Below are 16731 nucleotides of genomic sequence, written 5' to 3'. Positions count from 1 at the left end.
AGGGAAAACGGCGAAACTCAACGTAAAGTATCCTAAGGCGGGAGGGGATCTCCTCCTCCTTCACAAAGTCTTAAAGATAGAGGCGTAATAAAACTTAAAACTGACTTAATACAATGGAAGCTATACGGTTAAGTGTAAATACGAATTTTAAACGTCATATTCGCTATTTTTATATGCAGCATGTACATATTTAGATAAAAATCGTTAAAAATAAAATTATAAAATGTTAATTTACCTAATTTGTAAATAAAACATAGATTTGTTAAAAACAGAAATTGTGCCTTATGGCTTTAAAGATGATTATATATTTTTATACTATCGCACTTGGGATGAATACATCAGATGACTAAACGCAGTGGTGATGTCGCCTTCAATTATATCGGATGTTAATTGTTATTATACGAGTTAATAAGGTATGCTTGACCATTATTCGTATAGTGAATAATAAATCAGTATTTTTCGTCAACAATATATAATAATAAAGACTATTCAATTTTCTTCGCGATATGCGATATACTTGTGCATATATATTAAATGACTGCCACCAACATCACCGATGCAGCGGTCAATTCAGTTACAAAGCTGACCGTAAAAAAATCGTACTGTATATATCATACAGAACGTCGGACTCTATGATATACCACAATCATTGATGATATACCATGGCTCCAATGATCGCGAAGAGGTCGCCAACTCGTTTCACTGCACTACAGTAATGGCGTCATCAGGCTCTTTGGGGCTACGAGACGTCGGCAAGAGTGTAGTTTCTCTAACTCGGGGAACCGGCATATCTTCAGATTGTGGATAGAGGAATGACCTGGAGATATGTTGGTTAGCCTCTAAATAAGTAATTCATTAATTTGGGCTGACGAATAAGCGGTCGCAGACAATTCGTTCATTCGTTAACTCTGCAGAAATGCACGATAATCGTAATATAATACATTTTTTAAAGTGTCGAATAGGCGGTAGCGCTTGAGAGATGTGATATAATGGGCGGGTGGGCACATATCCTGGCAAGGCAACTTCCTAGGTGAAGGCAACATTGAATTCAAATCCCATGGTGGCAAGTAAAACGCAAGGAAGGTCGACGTGAATTTCGGAATCTGCCGTAAAGAGTGAAATTGCGCCAAGACAAGCTACTGATGCAGTGCGAAGGATGCCTCAAGGATATGAAGTGGATTGACTGACGCGATCATTAACGGAGGACGACGTGGTTGACTTCGAGAAGATGATCGACGACTGGAAGGTTTATCCCTCTTGGGAAAAGATTAAACCGTGGTCCAAGCGTCTACCATACCCGGAACTTTCGATGAGGACGAGTCGCTTCGCCTGCAAGTCCTGAAAAAAAAAAGGGTCCACTTTCCAAGTTGGGTCCATGGTTGATCTGATGTTGGTTAGCCGAGATGTGTGGTTGCTCGTCCAGGCGTTCGCTGAATCCGTCTTGAAAAAGAAGGAGGAAGCGGAACGCCTAAGACAAAGGCAGCCACGCTCCCGGTACAGGAGGACCTAAGGCGCTGGTTTAGGCTGGTGCTTTAGGTTCTTATTTTCGTGTTTTGTAAATTATTAAGAAGGCGTGGGCCGCCCTGAAGTAATGCCTAACAGCAGTTCCAGGGCGGCCTATAAGCCGGTCGTGGAAAATAAAAGGGAGACGCGGCGCAAGCTTCTAATCAAAATCGTACACTCGTCCTCCTGTACGGGTCCCTGGTTTGGGCAGATATTCTCGAGTATTCACCCAAGATCCGTGGGACTCTGTTCCGGGTGCAGTGATAGGCGGCGGACCTAAATAAAATTTCTATACAGATTTTAAACATAAATTAAACTAAACTTGCTCTTTTGCTTATTCACCGTAACATTTTTAAGGAAACATTAGCCATCATTATTTTTTACCTCACTTAAAACATCAATTTCTAGGCGATGTCGAGCTTAAATAAGCGATTTTATTCCGATCGGATTTAGAGTTCGAGCTGCGTTCTCCACTTTTTTTCACAAACTATCACAGTTTTTGGTAGCCATCACGTTATATCTTAAATCTCATTGCCTTTGCCGTTTGCGAAAGCTTAGTCGAAGATACCATCTTCGCCATATCGCTTAGTTTTTTTTAAACTGAACTATATTTATCAAACCGTTGATACGGAAATTAATAAGTTTGAAGCAAATTATAATATAAATTTTTTTTTTTTTTTTTTTGAAAAAATGAGTAGTCTGGTCTGGTTGGATTGGGTTAAAAATATTAATTAAAGGTAACAAATATTAAAATACTCAACTATAAAAATCTGTAAGTATATTTTTATAGTATTTCAAATTGAGTATTTCTTTGCTTTTATAGTTTAAATAAATTTTAAAGTAAACAAAGTATTTTAATTTACGGATATATAGAAAACATTATGTCATTATAATTGAAGCTAAAAATGATAGTAATTATAAATTACCTTCAAGTTTATAATCATTGTAAGTTTCTTTGATTTCATGACAATATAATGCATGTTTTAATATATCAATATTTTCACCATATCTACGACTCAATATCAAAGCTTCAAAGAAATCTATTTGACGTACATTAAGTCCCTCGCTCTTTAAATATAAATTTATCATATTTAATGAATAAATAAATAAAAATTTGAATAGACTTACTTTTATGCTGGTAAAAAAACAAAATGAACAAAAGATTAATATAGTTTTTAAATGCATTACAATGATATTTTTACTTAAGAAAATAATTATTCATACTTTTAAATTCTAAATGTGTAATTTCACATAAAATTTTTTGCAATTTATACTGAAATAGTGCAAATATTAATTATTTAAACTAAATTAACATTTCTTGTGAAACAAAAAATAGATTTTAATGTATTGACATTATTAAATTTAGATTTCAAAACAATTTTTTTATGACGCCACCAAAAGTTAAAATTTACTATTCAAAGTATACAAACTTCATTAAAAACAAATAAAATTTTATATAATTAAAGATTAAAATTTTTTACTTTTTCTTGACGAATTAACGATTAACTATTTTATTGTATAAGTCATTTTATTTTCTTCTAGTCAAATTCGCTGATCATAAATTGATATAATATGTTAATAAAAAAATATATTTAAATAAATGAACTTTAAAAGTACTTTCTAGTAAAAAGTTGTACCACAGAATTATTTTGACCATAATGTTTTTACAGTTTAACAAAAAATATATATAGTTATTTATAAAAACTAATAACGATTAGTTCTAAAAAAATGTTTACATATTTTTTCTTCAAATTTAATTAATAACTTACACTAAATAACTATTTATAAAATCAATAGCTTCAAAATATTTTTATTAAAGCACAATTGTTTATTAATATTGTGTTTAATTCGTAATTTTAAATAACTGAATATATTTTGAAGTGAACTAAATATGTATAGGAGAAGTTAATCGTGTTGTAGTTGAACTCACTACATATCATTAATATATAAATCATTACATCACGGCTAGCCTTTAGAGTAGGGGTCAAAAAAAAATAAATAGATACTTTTGTCACGTTACAAGCTTAAACCCTGTAACTGCTTTTTATTTTTTCACTTCTCTTATTACTTTCATAAGTAGGAGAGAAAAGAGTATCTATACACAGACGATATGGAGGTTAAATAGGGTATTATTAGCTCCTTACACCATTATCAGAAAATATAAAATAAAATCAAACAAAAGCGCGTTTGTATAAGAATACGCTAAACAATTAAGAAATTAATAGTCATAGACAATAGGTTTAGGTATATAACTCGTTACACCAAGAAAAAAAAAATCTGAGTAGAGAATCAAAATTCTTCTATCAATTGAAAAAAAAAACTAATTAATTCAAATTAATTAATTAAAAAAAATTAAATCTTCTTTTAAAGAAAAGAAAAAATAAATAAATATCAACCAATGTCGAATATTATCACAAAAAAAAAACCCCAGCACAGTGGGGGTCGCGGCATAGTGGAGACGTTGCATAGTGGGGTCCATTATAGATTTAATCTTAAAGTGATTAAAATCACTATCATAAGAAACACTTCGATGCAAATCTGTAGATAGTGTTTAATATTAAAAAATTGATGGATAATTACAAAAGCAACATCAACTTCTATTTCCTTAATTATACCCAGATTAGTAATTCTTTTAATTATATATTATATAATTTTATTTAATTATAATTTAATAATTTATAATTACGCTTCCTCTACTAGAGTCAGAGCAGCCAATAGAATCAATCAATGGATTGCATTGTTCCATACTTATCATGCTATCGTTGTCTAGGTTAAGATTACGGAATTCACTTGAGATTCTTTGAACCTCATTTATATCCAGTTTTTTCACCTAAATAATGAAAAATAATTGTTTAATAATTNTCTGTTGCCACTTTTTCTCACTTCTCACGGGACCGATTTCTTTCAAAAAGATCACAAATTGTATCTAGTTGGAGACAGTGTATTCGCATTTAAGGTATTTTAAATTAAAATAAAATACAAAACCCAGGATTTTAACACAAAAATAGCATAATTTTAAATACGGTAGCCATTTGCGCATAGAAGATAGATCGTCTGGACAATTTTTTTTTTTAATTTTGTAGTATATAACATAACCTTTGGTTTGATATATGTTTAAAGGACGCAGAATTTTCAAAAGTTCAGTTGTAAAAATTCTATGTTTTATACAATGTTTCAAGTTTTGAACGCCTCCTATATAAGGGGAAATTGTCTAATTTTAATTAAAAGTATGTCAAATGAAAGATGTACTTATAATGTATTTAGAAAAAAAAAATTTGTGCTGATAATTACATTTTTTGAAAAGTTATAAAATTTTTAAGTTGAAAATTTAAAATCGAAAATCGAAAATTATAACACAAAAATAGCGTTTTAACTTCGATGCAAAGCTTAGAAGTTATTAATTTTACCATGATGTGTTTATTTATTTTTTTTTTTGTGTCTGTCACTACTTTTTTTCAGCTCTCACTGGACCGATTTCTTTTAACAATACGTCAAAAGATCATAAATCGTATTTAGTTGAAGACATTACCCTTAAAAATTGAAAAAAATTCCCTCGTTCCCCGAAAATGGGGGAAATATCCAAAAAAATTACAAATTTAAAAATCGGTAAATTTTGTCATTTTTTTCTTAAAACTTCCATAACTTTTTCAAAAATAAACAAATCAACATAATTTTTTTTTAAACTAAACCCTGAGATATTTTTTTTTATTTGATATCATTTTTATGAAAATCTAACACTTACCCTGCTCATTGGGGGGGATTTAAAATAGCAACTTTTTTTAGAAAAATTAACTTTTTCAACTTAATTTTTGAAAATGTTCCGGAAATACTGCGTCCTTTAAACATACATCAAATTAAAGCTTATTTTATGTACTATAAACTGAAAAAAAAAATCTGTCCCGATACTTTATCTTCTGCATGTAAATGGCTGCCGTAGTTAAAAAAACGCTATTTTTGTTAAAATTTTCGATTTTGGATTTTAAATTTTCAACTAAAAATGCTATAACTTTTCGAAAAATTTTTATATCAGCACAAATTTTTTTTTCCTAAATACATTATAAGTACATCTTTCATTTGACATACTTTTTATTAAAATTGGACAATTTCCTCATATATAGAGGGCGTTTAAAACTTGAAACATTATATAAAAAATAAAACTTTTTCAAGTTAACTTTTGAAAGTGTTTCAGAAATACTGCGTCCTTTAATCATATATCAAATTAAAGCTTATTTTATGTTCTATAAAATAAAAAAAAAATTTGTCCCGACACCTTATCTACTATGTGCATTTTGCTGTCAAAATTAAAAAAAAAATGTAATATTTGCGATAAAAATCACCTTCTATATCTATTTTGTACTTAAAACTGCCATAACTTTTTGAAATATTAACAAATCAAAATAACATTTTTTTATATTGAAACCTTAGATAATTTCCTTTCATTTGATATCATTTTTGTTGAAAATCTAACACTTATTCTGCTTACAAAGGGGATATAAAATAGCAACTTTTTTACAAAAACTAACTTTTTCAGCTTAATTTTTGAAAATGTTCCGGAAATAGTGAATAAGAGCACGGTGAATATAAAATATTTACGCTAAGTGCAGGTTTTTAAATAGTTATTTTATTTAAGAAACGTATTAAACAAATAGTCAAAAAGTAATATCAAAATGTAACACAAAACAAAATAAAATCATTCAAAGATACTCGCGTCCATCCTCCTGATCCGTAACTCGACATTTCTTCGTCGAAACGTACAGCCCCTGTATCCTTTCTAGTTTCCCTTTTATGTTCTTTTTCTTACCATTATTAATTTGCTTACCCTGCATTTCCCTTTTGTATGAGATTATTGTATTGCTTGAGAATTCAAAAACTGCTTACTACTCTTTTGTATCGACGTTATTCAGCTATTTACTATAATGTACATTGTCTATGTACAAATCTAGCTGTTCATAATTATAGGACTCATTGAAATTATTATTAAGTAAAGAACATACTTGAGTTGAAGGCAAAACTTTATTTTAGGGGTTGAAAATGAATAGACTTCTAAGTCTCATATAAGTTAATTATTAATATTTTGAGCACTCATTAAAAAAAAACCAATCACAAAGTTCAAAATTTTTATATGTTTATCAACAGTCATTTTCTGCCCGTGCTCTTTCTCCCACCATAAGAGGATAAACATAATAATGGCCCAGAAATTGTTATAGACCAGTTATTTTCTTAATTAGATCGTTATTTATTAAATAAATTATTTTTTTGTATATTGCCATTTAAAAAAATTAATTTGACACCTTTGTAAGGTATAAGGGATGAAAATTAAAAGTACTTAATAAATTTTCAATTGAGAAAAACACGTACTTAAAAAAAACAAATTAAAAAATTTTAATAAATTTTTTTATTTTTTAAATTAATTAAATAGTAAATTATAAATAATAAATCATTCTGTTTACATAGGTATGTGTTAACTAATAGATTTTCAAAGTATTATCAATAATATGTGTGAGTGTTATAAGATTGAACATTGTATAAGCATATTTATTTCATGAATATTTATTCTAGAAAAATACATTATTATAGATAAAAATATAACATCACCGATTTTCTACCAGTATTATTTTTTAATTAGGTATTACAATTTTTTATAATTTTAGAATATTTTATGTAATAGCTGGAAAAATAGTTTATTTATAAGTTGAAAAAAAATCATAACATTTGCTTTGGTAATACCTTTTTATATCATTTATCGAATCTGGAAAACGAAGATTTGAAATTGTACGTTTTGTATAATGTAGGTATTGACCTTCACCAAAGTCTGTATTTTTAAATTGTGCCTTGTAGAATAATACTCTTATCAGTACTTTACTAAATCCGTATATTGTTATCTCTAAAAAATATAATTATAAAAAAAATATATCGACTTTTTATAATGATTTGTTAAATAATTACTCTCGTCATTAATATCTTTCTTCAAATTAACTATAGTACTTTTGAGATTTTCATTGTCATTTTCATTGAGTGTTACTACCTAAAATATGCAAAATAGTTTATTGTTATACATTTATTAAATACCTTTATTTTTCAAGTTCCATATTTTAATGCACACCAGGAAATATTTTTTTTATTTGAATTTAAACAAATAACTTGTAAAGTTCGAAAACTACTTGTCTTCACGAAAATTTGGCCTTTAATCTCAAATTTTGGCATAAAATTAAATTCACATTAGCTTGTATTCGTAAACATTTTTGTTTTGACAAAATTTTATAGTAATGACACGGATGTTGGTAACTTTAGCATTAGTCACTTCCGTATAACTTCAAACTAACTAGTAAACTTCTATTGATAATTAGTTAATTACTATTCTTATTTTATAAAAGACTAATGTCCAATAGTCTGCATGACAGTGTGTAACGTAACAAAAAGTACCTGTTTATTTTTTTTATCTAATTGTATACGGAGTGATCGAAATCTAGTAAGACATTTATTTTCTCAGAAACTATTAAGAATTTAAAATTTTTTTAAAGAGAAAAAATATCAAGTTCAAAAATCTCTACATTAATATGTAATAAAATTATTATATTTTTCACTCCTTCAGGGATAAAAACCCTTATTTATAATTTTCTTAAATGGAAACCTTTATTTTTAATTTTATAATATGATAGAAAAAAATATTACAAGCAACTTTATCCGTACAATTTATTTTTCCGATTAATCGTTTGACCATTACAACTTGTTAAAGTTAAGTGATTTTAGGCCAAGTTTCTATTGTTATTTTACTGTATTAAATACAGAAGTCATTATTTTTATTTAAAGGGACGAAAAATATAATGATTTGACTACATATTAAATCAGAGATTTTTTCTCTTTAAAAAAATTTGAAATTCTGAACAGTTTCTCAGAAAATGAGTGTCTTATCAGATTTCAATCACTATATACATTAGGGTGGTCCTTATTTTTCGACTTCGCAAATTCCTTGGTCTCACCCCCCAAATTTGTTTATATACATGTAAAAACGAACCAAAAAAAATTTCACTTCAATCAGACAAGTTTAACCCGTGCCTACTCGGGGTTGAAAATTGGACAATAGGGGTAATTTTCTAGTGTTTTGTACTTAATTCGGAAATGAGCGATTATAGAAAAAAAATTGTAGAATATAAATTGTTGAAAATATTACGGACTATAAGTTTAATTCTTACACATTTTTTTTAAACTCATTAGTTTTCGAGCAAAATTTAAAATTATATCATATTTTATCGATTTGCCCAAATTGGAATATTTACGACTACTACATTATATTGACAAACATTTAGAGATACGAATACATCTTTTATACAAAAATCGTTTATTATTTAATTATTAACAAATTCATCACAAAACCGTGGTGTGGGCTAAGCATCCCCCCCCAAAAATTAAAAATACACAGTTGAAAAAAAATTGCTGATGTTACAAATTTATAAATTATGCTAATTGTTTTTCTCAGTTTCAAAATTCTTTATATCATAATAAAGTTGATTTTTTGCTGTCGGGATACTTATTTTTATAGTCCTTGACAATTTGTAATAAATACTGTTTTTGATTTTCATCATTGGTTAAAATTCTGTTGTACTGTTATAAGTTGTACAGCGTAAAAAAAAATATTGATTAATTCGCTACATCAAACAGTTATAACAATATTTATGTATACTGGTGTGATTGATTATAATATATACAAAAATAAATCACAAAAAGAGTAAAAAATAAATTGTAATATACTGTATTACACATGGACTGAAAAGTACTAAAGTAACCTTTCAATTATTAAAATAGTATCACTTTTATAGCTTCATATATAAAACTTCAATTTTGTCGTTATAAATAAGTGTTCATCATTAAGATAAATATATATTTATTTAATTATATTAGTTTTTGAGTTCTTAGTACTTTATATTAGTTTCTTGGCGTAAATAATAATGAATAGTTTTAAAGAAATTTATAATTACGATTTCTTTACTAGAATCACAGTAGCCAATAGAATCAAACAATGTAATACATTTAGCATAAGATAGCACAGCGCATTTCAATTTTTAAATCACGATCATACATCTTGTAATGCAAATAAGCGAAAATCAACTAACATTAGTAGAAAAAATTTATAATTACGTTTTCAGTAGTAGTAAAACAGCCAATAGAGATTGATTCTATTGATTCATCCTTAATACCTTTTAAGGGTGTCAATAATATTTAACTAGCTTATAAATCTTAAAACTTGTAATAAGAATTTTTTCAAAATCACTATAGGCTTTATTATTTTTGAGTAGAGAGAAAAAATTGCTGGGCAACTCGTGTAAGTCGTGCGTAAATAACTATAAATGTTTATAAAATAATTTATAATTACGTTTCCAGTAGAAGAACAGTAGCCAATAGAATCAATTAATGTAATGAATTTTTCCTTATTTATCAAGCCATCGTTGTCTGTGTCAAGATTACTGAATATATTTGAGATTATTTGAACATCATTTTCATTAAGTTTTTCTATCTAAAGAATGAAAAATAATTTAATAAATGAGTCAGATATAATGACTAATAAATTAATTATTGTGTGATTTTACTGTTTTTTCATCGCCTGTCTTTTCAACTCCAACTAAAAAATTGAAAATCTTGAAAATTCTTACACTTTTATCATCTATAAAATATGAATATCTTGAATAAAGGGCAATTAAAATTTCATACTACATAATTTTTCTCAAAACTAATGAAAATATAAAAATGTGTTTCAAATAAAACGTTTTTATCATATCTTATTACATTTGTTAATACGAAATTTTAAAAATAATTTATGGGATGTTTTAAGAGATTAGGTTTGAAAAATTTAATGAAAATACGTGACTTAATACATCCAATGTTTTTGATTCTAGCCTATTTAAGACACTATTTCAGCTATGCAGCACTTATTACAACGTTATACAAAATGTAAATACATCATTTATAATTTAAAACTATTTAATCTAAATTATTGCTACCAAGGATTCGGAACGGAGCAAATTTTGTTCCGTTCCAATATTTGTTCCGGAACGGAACTTTTCTTAAAAATCGTTCCAACCATTTGCTTCGGAACAGAATGCTAGCTACAAATTGTTTCGCAAAAATGCTTTGGAACGTTCCTATTTATTTTCACCCCTCTGATATTTATTAATCACATTTAAATTATTCTTTTATTTTTTTATATTAATCTACTATTCAATTTTTATCTTTTATATAGAGGTGAGCCTCTTATGGATTCAGATCTTTGTACTTAAGTCCAACCGGAGAGCATTATATTCAGCCTATTCAATTATTTTAACGTATTGCATTGCTATAACTAGATTTATTTTAGCAGTCGCTTTTCTGAATTTATAAATACAATCTTATTATTGACGAGTGATGGAACTTAAATTTTAATTTTACCGTGTCATTTTTACCATAGAATTACACTATGATTTTTACACGTAAATAACAATGCAAATACAATAAAAATATCTACTGATCAGAAATTTGCATGAAGTTGTTTTTTTTGTAACATTAGAAAGTAAACTTGTCACGAATATGAGTTGACAGCATACATTCTATTCGAGGGCATCTGGACGGATTAACCGTCCTTTTAGTAGCTTATTTTTTAATAGACAATAAAAATAATTTTAATTTAAATAATTAATTCCCCAACAATTTCAATTATATCCAATGTTTCAACTTGACTAAATACCAAATACTAATTTATTACTAGATATTATTATTATAGATTTTATATAACACAAAGAACTATATAACGTGATCTATAAAAATTATTCATGGTTATGAATAAATTATTAACACTTTAAATACTATACTATTTTTTTAATTCACATAAAATTGTCTATTTAATAATCTAAATTTTAAATTTGAAGTTGAGTTATAAGTTATGGTAACAAATAAACCTTTTTTTTCATTATAAACTTTCAAAAAATTAACTTTAAAGACCAAACTATAGGTCAAAAATTATAATATGCACTGATTATTTTTAACATATTAAATACGTTAAGTAATAATTATTTATGGCATAATTATTAATATATTGCGCAAAGCATTTGAATAAATGTTGCAATAATTATATTGATTACATATTAAATATAAAAACTCCATACGCAAAATATTATTATAGTTATTAATATAATTAGATCGCCCTGCAATATCCGTATGTATAGTACAACATGTAACATTTTAACGCAATAACAATAGTAAAACGATATCTAAAATAAAAAGGCGATTACTTTTTAAATTTACAATATAAAATTAAAAAATATATTTTTATTATGAACTTGCATATTACATCATTATCTATTATTATCCATATGCCTTGATTAAAAAAAAAAGTAAACTATGTTGTGACACCCTCCTTAAAAAAAGAAGAACACCACTGTGTTTCAATTACGTTTGACGCCATAAAATATCAATTCAAGTATCTCTTTAAGTTGAGCTTTTACTAACTATTTACAAATGTAGTTAATTTCAATGTTTATATTATATGATTTATAATCATAAAATTATACATTAATACACCATTGCCATTGGTTATGACTTAAGTAAAAATTCTATACAGATTTTAAACATAAAACTAAACTTGCTCTTTCGCATATTCGCCGTAACATTTTAAGAACACATTAGCCATCATTATTTTTATCTCTCTTAAAACATTACTTTATAGGCGATATCGAGTTTAAATAAACGATTTTATTCCGATCGGGTTTTTGAATTCGAACTGCGATATTTTTCTTTGCAAACCATCACAACTTTGGTCACCGTCACGTTATATCTTATATCTATTTGGTGTGTCGTTTGTAAAAGCTTGGTCAAAAATACCGCATTCGCCATATCTCCTAGTTTTTTTTTTAACCGAACGCTTACACGGAAATTAATAAGTTTGAAGTGAATAATAATACAATTTTTTTTTTTTGCTGAAAAATTGAGTAGTCTGGTCTGATTGGATTGAGTTAAAAAGTAATAAAAATATTAGTTTAAGGTAAGAAATATGAAAAACACTCAACTATAAAAAGTATATTTTTATGGTATTTAAAATTTAAAATTTTTATATTTTTATATTTTAAATATATTTTAAAGTAAACAAAGTATGATAATTGATATATACATCAAAAAAATTGTGTCAATAAAATTGAAGCTAAAAATTATAGTAATTATAAATTACCTTCAAGGTTATAATTATTGAAAGTTTCTCTGATTCCATGACATAATAATGCGTCTTTAATTCTAGTAGTATTTTCACCATATTTATACATTATCAAAGTATCAAAAAAATCTATGTGAAATATATTAAGTCCCTCGCTCTTTAAATATAAATTTATCATATTTAATAAATTAATAAATAAATAATTGAAAAAATACTTACCATTGTGTCGTTAAAAAAACTAAATGAACAAAAGATTAATATAGTTTTTAAATGCATTACAATGATTCTTTTACTTATGAAAATAACAATTAAAAAAAATAATTATTCAAATGTTTGGATTCTAGCTGTATATTTTATATATAATGTTTTACAATTTATACTGAAATAGTGCAAATATTAATTATTTAAACTAAAATAATGTTTTTGTTAAAAAAAAATTGTATTTTAATGTAATGACATTATTACATTTAGACTTTAAAACGTATGATATAGATATAATAGACTTTATGACGTCAGTGTTTAAATTTACTATTCAAAGTGTAAAACTTCATTAAAAAACATTAAATTTTATATGATTACAGATTAAAATTTTTACTTTTTCTTGACGAATTAACGATTAGCTATAGCTATGTTTCTTTTTTTAACTTTCTCTTTCTCGAACAATTCAGACTAAAGGAAATATTTTTGATTATCTAAGCTCTTTAGGAAAAAATTAAGGTAAGAGAAAAATTTTATCCTATAACTTTTAGATTATTGGTCAGTGGTAAAATCTCGTATTTAGAAATTAGCTAATATTGACACAATAAAAAGAATAGTACAAATGGTATTTGGACTCATTGGTATTGTTTAAAAATATATATATATCTTTTTATTTTTTAATATAATAAGATTAATAATATAACCACATAGTATAATTATTGATTATTATAAAAAATAAAAATAGTTTACCATATTAAATGTATAACCACACTAGTATATCATAACAATTAACAAAAGTAAATAAAAAAAAAAAAAACGAGACCTAGCTCTGGATAGGGCTCATTCTAAGATGGAATCTCGGTCCCGCATGAAGGCCGATGCCTAAAAAAAATTAATACATATTTTTTAGAAAAACTGGTCACTTGCGACAAAAAATTGCCTGCTCACACACAGCAAAATACTACTATGTCGGTTTATATAAAAGAGAACATTTTTTCGACATACTAGGACGACGACCACGATTTAGGAGAGGATATTGGCCTAACAATTTATCGAATATCAGAAAGATAAAAGTATAAAAATTATTAAAATCATATAGGTACAGTGGTAGCCAGTGTATGTGTCATATAGAGAATGATTATTAACTTAATAAAGAATATTGCGCGTATCGCTTCACTATGACAGCAACAGCACAATTTTCTAATTACAAGGCTGGATATAACGTATACGCGCCCATTAGCAAAGCAAAGCAAAACATTAAATCTATCTATACAATAAGAAATAATAATAGATATAAAGATTCACATTTTGTCACGTTATAATACGAATAATATTATAATAAGTGTCATTCTATATCGTATGACGATTGTCCAATTATAGTCGATCGACAGGATTGTGTTGACCCAGGGACATGGCCCGACGTCTAGGCATATGCTTCTACTGTTATGTTCCGTATTAGTCAGTCGTGATTTGGTCATACCCTTGTAAATACATTATTTGCATCTTAATTTTATGTCTTAGTATTCTACTTCTTGTTATATTTGTAACCATATATTATTTTTTTTTATAAAATTAAGTGATTTAATATGATAATAAATTCTAAATCAAATATATGATTTGAATTCTCTTTTAAAGTAATATAAATGTTAAGTATCTCTTATTGTTATTTTATAAATGTATAATATTATAATTGTCATTTTATAGAGCGTGATGATCGTCCATCGACAATCAGCCGATAGGATTGTGCTGATTGAGGGACGCTTGGGCATATAAAATATNAAGCAATAGATCTATTATCTCCTTTTAATATCAAGAGCTATTTTGCTAGTTTGTTCACACCTGCTACATATACACATTACAAGGTCTCGAGGGTCGGATTACCGCCCCGTGCCTAAAAAGAGTTTAAAAACCTAATGTATATCTGATTATATTAATAGATACTTCGACTGGGTATTCGAGGGTCGGATTACCGCCTTGTTACCTCAGTGTCCTATTAAAGGTGTTTACAAGTTTATTAGCTCATATTCCTCAAGTAAGAGGATANTTAGCTCATATTCCTCAAGAAAGAGGACATGCTTTTATTTCTTCATATCTACTTGTCTTTATTGTTCTAAACCCTCGAACCATACGACCCCGATAGAACCACAACATCAGGTTCTCACTAAGCTCAAATATTTATCATTCATTATTTACATTTTACCAACTCTGCCTTTCAATATTTTTGAATTATAACAATTTCTTAAATGGTTATTGCAAAATCAAAACGTATTTTCAAATTTTATTAAAATTATCATTTAAATAAAAACAATACTCAAAAGTAAAATATTCATGTACAACCATTACATTACTATTGTCGCCAGAGTAATGCTTAAAAACATAATCAATTTCTAGAAAATTTATTAACAAAATAGTCAAAAAAATTATAACATAATTATTATAACCCTGAATTTTTCCTATTTCTATTTTCTTATTAATATTTCATTCTAAATTGAGGCTCTGTATTGTCTTTTATTTTCTATTTTGTTATGTGTATATGTTATTATTTAGTTCTTTAGATATATTTCATTTTAATATTAATTATTGGCAAAAGGGACTTTTGATTATAAAAAGACTGGATTGTATTATTTTTTAGCTCCCTAGTGTTTTTGACTTATGTTAGTTTATAAGTAATACATTCATCATGCTATAATAGATGGTTAGATATAAATAATAACAATGTGTCGTTTATATATTTAATGGGTTTTTCTTAGAGTATAAATTTTAAAAAAAATAAATTTTCTTTATTAAATTAACTATCCATCATTATTAACGAACGTAGCAAGAGTGGATTGTCTAACCAAATTACGCCATTTTTGCAAAATGAAAGCCGGACGATGAATATGTGCGTCTCTGGAATGGGTTTCAAGAAGGACTCCAGGAGAGTACCAGGAATTTACGTGCTCGACCTGTTTCGATCGGACTCTAAGACGGCACGTCATAATAATCGTCTAGTTCTCGCGAGCTATCTTAAATAAACTCCTTAAAATAATTATAAATATATTTATCAGCTGATTATATTATATATTTGCTGATTGAGGGAAACTTGGACATATAAAATAGATCCTAAAAATAGTCGCGATTTTGTAATGACCTTTCACATTATTTACATCTCAATTTTAAATCTTTTTTTTTTTATGTCTTAGTCTTCTACTTCTTATAATATTTATAACTATATATTATTCTACCTTATAAAGTGAAATTATTTAATATAATAATAAAGTCTAAATCATTACGTTTAAACAAACTTTTAGTTCATTTATTTTATTTATTATATCTTCCCGTATCAGGCTCGTATAACAATATATATAGTAATTTATATTAATAATTAAATAATTATACTAATATATATTTAAAAAACGAATAATTGATACTTAAACATATATATTGCATTTATTGACTACTCAAGTAATAAAATATTAAAATTCATATAATTTCGATGAATTTCTTGGAGGGATAGTAGAAAACTTGGGAGGCTTAGTCCTCAAGCCCACCCAATCTTTGCTTATGCTCACCAACCCACTTCTCGACTTGTTTATGTCAATATGTATTAATATTTCAAAAAAATATACTTCCAAAATAGTTATATATTTGTTCATCTATTAATGAACCTTTAGAATGCGTCAATGGTTGTTGTTTAAAAAAAGTAATCATAAATCGTATTAAAAAAAGAAGTCTTTTTTATGCTAAATGATAATTTTTTTAAATATACAATTTTTATAAAGATATTTTATCTTACTAATAAATATTCTCACTAATATAACAATTCATGAAATACCTTTAGATATTTTCAATTTTCTAAAGTTGTTTTTAATTTTATA

At 26.7% G+C, this 16731-nt stretch overlaps 1 protein-coding gene and 1 long non-coding RNA gene across 2 annotated transcripts; both read right to left on the bottom strand.

The window, feature by feature from the left end:
* Positions 1-1853: 1853 nt before the first annotated feature.
* Positions 1854-2754, bottom strand: LOC126905090 (uncharacterized). The gene is made up of 3 exons (XR_007703866.1): positions 2632-2754; positions 2430-2571; positions 1854-2108 (listed from the first exon to the last, which is right to left on the bottom strand). It is a non-coding gene; the product is annotated as an uncharacterized LOC126905090 (long non-coding RNA).
* Positions 2755-6880: 4126 nt separating this feature from the next.
* LOC126904732 (uncharacterized) lies at positions 6881-13042 on the bottom strand. Its single transcript, XM_050683953.1, has 6 exons — positions 12896-13042; positions 12695-12833; positions 10089-10162; positions 9875-10015; positions 7450-7528; positions 6881-7387 (listed from the first exon to the last, which is right to left on the bottom strand). Exons 1-6 carry the CDS (start codon positions 12950-12952, stop codon positions 7185-7187), a joined length of 693 nt encoding a protein of 230 aa, XP_050539910.1. The 5' UTR covers positions 12953-13042; the 3' UTR covers positions 6881-7184.
* Between the last annotated feature and the right edge of the window lie 3689 nt (positions 13043-16731).

Source organism: Daktulosphaira vitifoliae, unplaced genomic scaffold (assembly GCF_025091365.1).
Source record: "Daktulosphaira vitifoliae isolate Bord-2020 unplaced genomic scaffold, ASM2509136v1 Scaffold_4, whole genome shotgun sequence".
NCBI lineage: Eukaryota > Metazoa > Arthropoda > Insecta > Hemiptera > Phylloxeridae > Daktulosphaira > Daktulosphaira vitifoliae.
The sequence above is the reverse complement of the archived record's forward strand: the minus strand, read 5'-3'. Positions and strand labels throughout refer to the sequence as shown.

What these genes read in the sequence shown, in the direction of transcription:
- LOC126904732 (XM_050683953.1), bottom strand. Translation starts at nt 12,952, where the DNA reads ATGCATTTAAAAACTATATTAATCTTTTGTTCATTTAGTTTTTTTAAC. An exon ending in GTTTTTTTAACGACACAATG is followed by an intron (nt 12,834 to 12,895) that starts GTAAGTATTTTT and finishes TTATATTTAAAG; the next exon opens with AGCGAGGGACTTAATATATT. An exon ending in GAAAGATATTAATGACGAGA is followed by an intron (nt 7,388 to 7,449) that starts GTAATTATTTAA and finishes TATATTTTTTAG; the next exon opens with AGATAACAATATACGGATTT.